The sequence below is a fragment of the Scylla paramamosain genome, chromosome 41 (assembly GCF_035594125.1).
Source record: "Scylla paramamosain isolate STU-SP2022 chromosome 41, ASM3559412v1, whole genome shotgun sequence".
Taxonomy (NCBI): Eukaryota; Metazoa; Arthropoda; class Malacostraca; order Decapoda; family Portunidae; genus Scylla; species Scylla paramamosain.
In genome coordinates this window covers 9,109,467-9,119,466 of record NC_087191.1, presented here as the reverse complement: position 1 = coordinate 9,119,466, position 10,000 = coordinate 9,109,467, and the positions used below count along the sequence as shown (strand labels likewise).

Here is a 10,000-nt window from a genome sequence, read left to right as displayed (position 1 = left end):
AAAGTAAAGTTTTCACTACACTACAACTCGATCATAATTCACTGAACCACAAACACACACACTCTCGTTTTCTTTAATAAGAGAAAACTGACCGCTCCCAAGAGATTCAAGGGGGAGACTGAAAAATAAAAAAAACATCTATAATTTCTGATCTATCACGCTCTTGGTCATTTGAATAGTGAATGAATGAGCATAATGTATAATGAAAGGTATTGATGCGTGTTTGGTGTATTTTACTTATCATACAGAGGTATTTTTCATTATTCGTTCTTCATTATTTAGTGTGAGATGAATGTTTGAATGTGTGTGTGTGTGTGTTTGTGTGTGTGTGTAGGTTTATTTTCATTCTTTCACATGTTATCTCTCTCTCTCTCTCTCTCTCTCTCTCTCTCTCTCTCTCTCTCTCTCTCTCTCTCTCTCTCTCTCTCTCTCTCTCTCTCTCTCTCTCAATGTTGACCTCAATTTCTACAAACACACTAGAAAAATTCCCGTCTATCCTTCCTTCCTTCCTTCTCTCCCTCTTTTATCTCCCTCTCCTCTCCCTCCTTTCTTCTATTATACTCCTCTCCTCTCTTTTACTCTCTCTTTACTCTCTTTTTGCGTCAGTTCTTAATTTTCTCCTTTCCTTTATCCTGTCTGCTATTCGAGAGAGGATTAAAGTCTCTCTCTCTCTCTCTCTCTCTCTCTCTCTCTCTCTCTCTCTCTCTCTCTCTCTCTCTCTCTCTCTCTCTCTCCTTTAGTAACATTTTTTCCTTTGTCCATTTGTCTTCCTTCTCTTTTCTCTCCATCATAGGAAAACTTTCTCTCCTCACCCTCTCTCTCTCCCTCTCTCCCCTCTCTCCCCTCGTTCCCTCTTCAGACGCAAAAATAAGATGGTTGTTATTCTTACACTCCGTAGAAAGAGGGGAAAACAGAGGGTGAGAAAGGGAGAGAGGGAGAGAAGGGAGAAGAAGAGGGGAAGCAGAAGAGCAGGAGTGAGTGGCGTTAGGGTACTGAAGAACCGGTGAGGGGAGAAAGGGAGGGGGAGGTGAGAGAAGAGAGAAGAAAAATAGGTGTGAGGGAATAAAGGAGATGAAGTTAGTGGGAAAAGACGAGAGAGAGAGAGAGAGAGAGAAAGAGAGAGAGAGACTGAAAAGGGTATAAATGAAAGAAAAACCAACTGGGATTGACACAAGAAGGAGTGAAAAGAAAGATAGGAAATGGAGAAAGGAGGAGAAAGGACGAAGGATAGAAGAGAGGAAGAGAGGGAGGAAAAAAAAGGAAGAGGAAGAAGAGGAGGAGGTGAAAGTGTAAAGCAAAATCTGTTTACTCTCCCATCTTTCTGTTGCTCTTCCATTTAGTTTTGTTTACCCTTGATCAGGCACTAGCTTAGAGGCGAGGGGAAGAAGGAAGGGCAACAGAAAACGGAGAAGCGGGAAGAGGGAGAGTAAAGGAGTCACCCCTACTCTTTGGTGTGACAGAAAACGTAAGGTGCGAGTGCTTTGATGAGAGAAAATGGGATTAGTGTTTGTTTGGGTGTTGAAGGGAAGGGGACAGAGAGAGAGAGAGAGAGAGAGTTTTCTTTTTTCAAGTACTGTTCTTTTGCCTCTTTTTCCTCCTCCTCCTCCTCCTCCTCCTCCTCCTCCTCCTCCTCCTCCTCCTCCTCCTTTAACTGTCACCTCATCAACGATTTTTCTTTAAAGTTAGAACGTGACAGAACAAATCCCTCTCTCTCTCTCTCTCTCTCTCTCTCTCTCTCTCTCTCTCTCTCTCTCTCTCTCTCTCTCTCTCTCTCTCGCTTCAGGGGCACAAGTTGAACGAAAAAAACAAAAACAGGAAGTGATAATATTTGAAACTACAGGATTATTATGCAATAGTTTTCTTTCTCTCGATTTTTACTTGATAGGTTCACTCAGTTTGTCCTGGAAATGACAAAGAGAAGGAAGAGGAGGAGGAGGAGTAGAAGGAGGAAGAGAAGGAAGAGGAGGAGGAGAAGGAGGAGGAGGGAATAAAGGACAAAATGAAACGGTGATGTGTGATTCAGAAGGAAGAGGAGGAGGAGGAGGAGGAGGAGGAGGAGGAGGAGGAGGAGGAGGAGGAGGAGGAGAAAAATTGAGGAAGAAGGTGAAGGTAGAGGAGGAAGAGGTGGAGAGAATGGAAAGGAAAAAAGGATGGATAAAGATGGTATGTGGAGTAGTAGTAGTAGTAGTAGTAGTAGTAGTAGTAGTAGTAGTAAGAGGAGGAGGAGCAAGAAGAGGAAGAGAAGCAGATGAGGATTTCGGAGAAGTTGTGAGGAACATACGAAGAGGAGGAGAAGGAGGAGGAGGAAGAGGAGGAGGACGGGGAGGAGGAGGAGGAGGAGGAGGTGGTGGTGGTATAGGTTACGAAGACAAGAAGTATAGGAAGCTAGGAGGAGGAGGAGGAGGAGAAGGAGGAGGAGGAGGAGGAGATAATAGAGAAAGTTGATAGGAAGATAGGAATGAATAGAGAGAGAGAGAGAGAGAGAGAGAGAGAGAGAGAGAGAGAGAGAGAGAGAGAGAGAGAGAGAGAAACTTCCGAAGAGAAATCGGGAGGGAAGGCGAGGAAACAAGAGGCAAGAGGAGGAGGAAGGAGGAAAGAGGAGGAGGAGGAGGAGGAGAAGGAGGAGGAGGAGGAGGAGGAGGAGGAGGAGGAGGAGGAGGAGGAGGAGGGTCAGAAGTACTGTTACCGATATTTTTCTTTATTCTTTCCATTTCTTGTTTTTTTTTTAGGCAGTCATGTTGGGAGTTGTTTTTCTGCTCTCTCTCTCTCTCTCTCTCTCTCTCTCTCTCTCTCTCTCTCTCTCTCTCTCTCTCTCTCTCTCTCTCTCTGTAAGGGATTTGTGTCTCTTACATGTTGTTGTTGTACATTGAAGGAGGAGGAGGAGGAGGAGGAGGAGGAGGAGGAGAAGGAAGAGGACAAGGAGAAGGAGAAGAAAGGAAGGAAGGAAGGAAGGGAGAAAGAAAGAAAGAAAGAAAGAACTAACTACTATAACTAACTGTCTCATAAATAGATTCATCACTTTTCTTATTTCTTCCATTTCTTATCAGAGAGAGAGAGAGAGAGAGAGAGAGAGAGAGAGAGAGAGAGAGAGAGAGAGAGAGAGAGAGAGAGAGAGAGAAAGACGAAGGCAAACAAGAGAAGACAATACAAACAAAATAGATTGGGAAAAGCGGAGAGCAAGAGAGAGTGAGAGAGAGAGAGAGAGAGAGAGAGAGAGAGAGAGAGAGAGAGAGAGAGAGAGAGAGAGAGAGAGAGAGAGAGAGAGAGGGCAACCCGCTTATTTATCCCTAGGCTGTGTAATCTTTTAGCGATTTCAGACACACACACACACACACACACACACATACATACATACACATGGAATATCTCTCTCTCTCTCTCTCTCTCTCTCTCTCTCTCTCTCTCTCTCTCTCTCTCTCTCTCTCTCTCTCTGTCTCTCTCTCTCGCTGTCCTTCCCTCTTAGTCACTTAAGGAACCAGAGAGAGAGAGAGAGAGAGAGAGAGAGAGAGACTTGGATTAGAGAGAGAGGGAAATGGAAAGGGGTTTGTTTTGGGCGAGTACCGGAGACAAGGACAAATTTGGAGACACGAGGGGAAGGGAGAGAGGGAGAGGGGGAGAGGGAGAGGGGGAGAGAGGGGGAGGGATTAGGGAGGAACAGAAGGGGAAATGGAGGAACGTATTTGAGGATTGAAATAGAAGGGAATGGAAGAGGGTGGATGGAAGAGGAAAGGGAAGAAAGAAGGGAATAAGAAGAAAAGGAGAAGGAAAGATAGGATGATAAAAGTTGAAAGGGAAGGAAAGTAGACATAGATAAATGGAAGGGAAGTTAAAGGGAATAATGAGAGAGAATGTAATAAAGGAAGGACATAGGAGGAGGAGGAGGAGGAGGAGGAGGAGGAGGAGGAGGAGGAGGAAGAGGAGGAGGAAGGATGAAAAAGGAGAAACTAGGAATTGTAGAGAAGAAAAGAGGGAAAAAAGGAAGGAATACATGAGAATGAACAAGAGAGAAAGGAAGAAAGGAAAGAATAGAAACAAAAAGAAGAGAATGCAAAAAATAAGGAAAAGAAGAAAGATGAGAAAAAAGAAAGGAAAAATGATAAACAAGAAAGAAGATAAGGAAAACAAAAGATATGGAAAAATATTAGTACACACACACACACACACACACACACACACACACACCAAATGAGAATACGTACATAACTCCATGACCGTCTTGTGTGTGTGTGTGTGTGTGTGTGTGTGTGTGTGTGTGTTTGAGCGAATTCCAATCAAACTTTGGGTGGAGGCTCGACACGACTCAACCTGATTTAACTGCTGGGGGTCGATTGTTGCGAGAGAGAGAGAGAGAGAGAGAGAGAGAGAGAGAGAGAGAGAGAGAGAGAGAGAGAGAGAGAGAGAGAGAGAGAGATTAACACAGTATTAATGCGTCATTTTTATAACACATTGCCAAAAGTTAAACTGTATGTGTCAGGTGAGGATGTAAATTAATTGAAAATGTGCATGTGAGAGAGAGAGAGAGAGAGAGAGAGAGAGAGAGAGAGAGAGAGAGAGAGAGAGAGAGAGAGAGAGAGAGAGAGAGAGAGAGAGAGATTAGTTTATCCTCATATTATACTGAAGGGAATATAGAAAGGTAATTTGGCAGCAAAAATACATATTACCGTAAAGAGAGAGAGAGAGAGAGAGAGAGAGAGAGAGAGAGAGAGAGAGAGAGAGAGAGAGAGAGTAGTAAAGAATATGTAAGGGAAAACCATAGAAATTTTTGGGGGATAAATGGAGCGGAAACATGAAAATAAATAAATAAAAAGAGAGGAAGGATGAGGAAAAATAAGAGACAGGAAGGAAAGGAATAAAAGTTGGTACACACGCATGTAATAAATACACATGTCTGTCTGTGCATACATACATACATACATACATACATACATACATACATACATACACACAGACAAGGAAAAGCATTATCGACAATCTCAGTGTCTTTCTTCTTGTTTGTTTTGTTTTGTCTTGTTTTGTGCAGGGATTCTGGGAAACTCCTGGCGAGAGAGAGAGAGAGAGAGAGAGAGAGAGAGAGAGAGAGAGAGAGAGAGAGAGAGAGAGGAAAGAAAGAAAGAAAGGATAACGATTCTTGTTGTTTTTCCCAGGATAGTCAATCCACCTGGTACTTGAAACATCTGCCCCCTCCTCCTCCTCCTCCTCCTCCTCCTCCTCCTCCTCCTCCTCCTCCTCCTCCTCCTCCTCCTTCTCCTCCTCCTCTTCTTCTTCCTCCTCAAGGGAATCTCGATCCTGTTTCTGCATAAGCGATGTGACCCTTTAGTATTTTATTTTTCCCAGGTCAGCCTCCGTCTCTTCTTGGGTCGCCTTTGGAGTGGTGTGGGAGCAATGTTGATGGTGCGCCGCTAAGGGTGTGAGGCGTGTTTTAATTATCGCAACAAGGTGTAAATGGTGTGTGTGTGTGTGTGTGTGTGTGTGTGTGTAAGGATGACTTTCAGTGGTATTGGTTTTAAGTTGTTGTTGTTGTTGTTAGTGGTGGTGGTTGTTGTCGTTGTTGTTGTTGTTGTTGTTTTTGTTATTATTATTATTATTATTATTATTATTATTATTATTATTATCATTATCATTATTATTATTATTAGCGGTAGTGACAGTAGTAGTGGTATCTCTCTCTCTCTCTCTCTCTCTCTCTCTCTCTCTCTCTCTCTCTCTCTCTCTCTCTCTCTCTCTCTCTCTCTCTCTCTCTCTCTGCATCTATTCATCTATCTATCCATCTATATCATTAATAAAACATACTGTACCGCATTATTGAACATACAAGCACTGTATTGCCTTGACGCCTTTACAAAACAAGAACAAAAGATAAGAATAAACAGGATGGAATACGAGAGGATAGAAAAATAAAGCATTTAACTCAGTACATGTCCTGACGATGATAAAAATAATAATGATAAATAAATAAAAACTGTTTAATCTTTATTCTTTTTTATTACATCGTGTCATTTTAATTCACCAAATGCACGCTGGTGTGGAAACCTCTTGTAAAAACACAGCTCGTCTTTCCTGAGTTTATTAATGAGAAGCACTTAGGGTTTGTTTGTTTATTATTTGTTCACTAGTTGTTATTCATTGCCTTTGTTCATTGTAAGAGTTGTGGTACTGATCAGTGAAGCAGCAGAGAGAGAGAGAGAGAGAGAGAGAGAGAGAGAGAGAGAGAGAGAGAGAGAGAGAGAGAGAATTATTGAAAGACGAAAATGATGGTTTTGTTATTCTAAATCCTCCTCCTCCTCCTCCTCCTCCTCCTCCTCTTCCTCCTCCCGAAAACTAAACTAAAATGCTGAAAATATACGAGAGAGAGAGAGAGAGAGAGAGAGAGAGAGAGAGAGAGAGAGAGAGAGAGAGAGAGAGAGAGAGAGAGTAGGTAACAATAAGAGACACTATTAATACAAAAGAGAAAGTGTATCACAACACGAGGAGGCTATTCTCTCTCTCTCTCTCTCTCTCTCTCTCTCTCTCTCTCTCTCTCTCTCTCTCTCTCTCTCTCTCTCTCTCTCTCTCTCTCCCTCCCTCCCTCGTCTTGATTTATAGTGTTTTTGTTCCAATTATGTGTGTGTGTGTGTGTGTGTGTGTGTGTGTGTGTACTGTAACTACTTTCACGAGTTTTCTTTCTTTCTTTCTTTCTTTCCTTTTTCTTCATTTTAACAAGCTCTTCTTTTCTTTCTTCCTTCCTTTCTTCTTTTCCTCCTTCCTTCTTTCTTTCCTTCCTTTTTTCCCTTAGGTTTCTTTATTCATATTTTTTCTTTTCCCCATTTTAGCAAGACCTTCCTTCCTTCCTTCCTTCCTTCCTTCCTTCCTTCCTTCCTTCCTCTCCACCTTGCCTATAACAATTTCTTTCTAATTTTATTCAATGGAGAAGTTTTCCCTTCATTTCTTAGTCCACGATCACCACCACCACCACCATCACCATCACCACCACCGCCGCCAGTACGAGGTCAGGTCACGCTAGGTCAAGCAAGGTCAGGTTCTATGCGTACTCTGTGACTAAACTAATCTTTCATTATACAAGGGAAGAATTGGGGAAGAAATGAGATAATTGAGTAACTTTTTCTTTCTTTCTTTCTCTTTCTTTTTTTCCTCACCTCGTTTTCTTTTTTTTTTCTTTTTTGCTTGAATTCTTTCTTTAATTGTTTCTTTTAACTTTGTCATCTTCGTTTTCCTTGTCCATCTTCTTCTTCGTCTTCGTCTTCATCTTCTTCGTTTTCTTCTTCTTCCTCGTCTTCTTCGTCCTCTTCTTCTTCTTCTTTCTTCTTTTTCATCTTCTTCTTCTTTCGTTCTTTTTTTGTTATAATTTGAAAGGATATCTCTATTTTTTTAATGTTTTATCTTTTTTGGTAAGAAATTGGATGATTTTTGCTTGAATCTCTCTCTCTCTCTCTCTCTCTCTCTCTCTCTCTCTCTCTCTCTCTCTCTCTCTCTCTCTCTCTCTCTCTCTCTCTCTCTCTCTCTCTCTCTCTCTCTCTCTCTCTCTCTCTCTCTCTCTCTCTCACGTAGTTTCTTCCCATTTTCTTTCTATTGGGTAAAATTATACGTCGCCACACCTGAAGGTTGTCTTAATTAGTGTATCAGGAAATGGCTTCTTCTCAGGTATTTTCCGCAGGTAATTTTCGGCGGAAGGAAGGTTAAAAGACGCTCGTGTGTGTGTGTGTGTGTGTGTGTGTGTGTGTGTGTGTGTGTGTGTGTGTGTGTTCATCATGTTTTCTGTTTTGTTCTCTTTTTTTCCTTCTTTTTTTTTTTTTTTGCTTGTCTTTCTTTCTCTCTCGTCGTGTTTTGTGTTTCTCTTTCTCTTTTGTCTTGCCTTGTCTTGTCTTGTCTCTACTCCTGTCTTTGCTCGTGTCTCTTCCTCGTGTTCGTCTTCCCGTTTGTTTTTTGTTTTTTTTTCTTTTCCTTTCGTTTCTTTTCCTTTTTTTCAGTTTTTTTTTTCGTTCTGCTCCTTTTTTGTTAAGTTTCCCAGTTGATCTTTCATGTTTTCGTGTTTCGATACTCTCTCTCTCTCTCTCTCTCTCTCTCTCTCTCTCTCTCTCTCTCTCTCTCTCTCTCTCTCTCTCTCTCTCTCTCTCTCTCTCTCTCTCTGCTTCCAATCCGAGACTTGCAAATATTAGGCAAAAGTTTACTTATTTGTTCAGACTGGAAAATTTTGGGTTTACTCTCTCTCTCTCTCTCTCTCTCTCTCTCTCTCTCTCTCTCTCTCTCTCTCTCTCTCTCTCTCTCTCTCTCTCTCTGTCTCTGTCTCTGTCTCTGCATCTCTCTCGCTTTCTGACTGACTGACTGACTGACTGACTGACTGACTGACTGACTGACTGACTGACTGTGGTTAATTACGTGACTGTGTGAGTGAGTGACTGGTTAATTTACCTGCTGGCTGACTGGCTGCGGCAAATTACACTCGTTAATCAAGGTGCGAGGCAGCTGACTGGCAGGGCGAGGAGTGTGTGTGTGTGTGTGTGTGTGTGTGTGTGTGTGTGTGTGTTTGACTGAGACGAGGCGAGGGAACGGATGGCCTAACCGACACAGAACACCTCATCAATTTGCGCACGCACACACACACACACACACACACACACACACACACACACACACACACACACACACACACACACACACACACACACACACACACACACACACACACACACACACCCTTATCCATCGTAAATACTGGTGGCAGCGGTAGGATAGATACACACACACACACACACACACACACACACACACACACACACACACACACACACACACACACACACACACACACACACACTCACTCTCTCTCTCTCTCTCTCTCTCTCTCTCTCTCTCTCTCTCTCTCTCTCTCTCTCTCTCTCTCTCTCTCTCTCTCTCTCTCTCTCTCTCTCTCTCTCTCTCTCTCTCTCTGATGCTCTTAATCGAATACACCTGGCTGGATCATTGCGCGATATTTGGATCACTTATCATGACTCGTATTAGGAATCAAAGCGTTTATTGCAATACGAATACTTGCATAAAATATTCCCGCGCGCTGAGTGACTGGCCGGATAGATATTGAATTGTCTTAGGGGTATTATTGTCCAAATTAAATGGCTACAGAGGCACGTACACAGACAGACAGATGGACGAACAGACAGGCAGACAGTGAGGAAAACGTACAGACAGACAGACACACAACCAGGTAGAGAAACAGATAGGGAAATAAACAGACAGGCAGGCAGACAGACGGACAGACAAACAGACTAACAGATAGACAGACAGACAGACAAACAGACTAACAGATAGGTGGATATAAAGAGAGACAGACAGACAAGTAGATATAGATAAATAGACATAAAAAGACAGACAGACAGACAAACATACAGATAGACAGACAGACAGACAAACAGACTAACAGATAGGTGGATATAAAGAGACAGACAGACAAGTAGATATAGATAAATAGACATAAAAAGACAGACAGACAGACAAACATACAGATAGACAGACAGATAGGCATATTGAAAAATAAATAAACAGACAGACAGACAGACAGACAGACAAACAGAAACAAGTTGAAATCATACAAAATCAAATGATTATTTCTAAAAGGATGAAAAATAAAGAGAAAGATGAAAAGAAAAGAAAAGAGGGAGAAAGAGAGAAGGAAAGAATGAACTAAAGGAAGGAAAAAAGGAAGACAGAAACCAAGAACGTGAGAAATACAAAAAAAATAACAGATGAAGAGAGAGAGAAAAGGAAGAAAAAAAGAAAAAATCGGAAAGCAGAAGAAAAAAGTAAGAAGGGAGAAAAAATAAGATAAGAAACAGAAATAGAAAAATAGAATAAAGAATAATGATGAAGAAAACAATAAATCATAAAAAACAAAACAAAAATAACTCGTCAAAACCAGAGAGAGAGAGAGAGAGAGAGAGAGAGAGAGAGAGAGAGAGAGAGAGAGAGAGAGAGAGAGAGATCTGAATACACTCCATGGTACCTATTT

The 10,000-nt window shown here is 41.9% G+C and overlaps 1 protein-coding gene across 1 annotated transcript in view; it reads right to left on the bottom strand.

The window, feature by feature from the left end:
• Positions 1–10,000, bottom strand: part of LOC135092966 (myb-like protein D) — a 56,636-nt gene that overhangs the window by 21,130 nt on the left and 25,506 nt on the right. Inside the window, exon 4 of the mRNA XM_063991790.1 lies at positions 5,535–5,635. Within this exon, the coding sequence (XP_063847860.1) occupies positions 5,535–5,635 (101 nt within the window). The remainder of the gene's footprint in view (positions 1–5,534; positions 5,636–10,000) is intronic.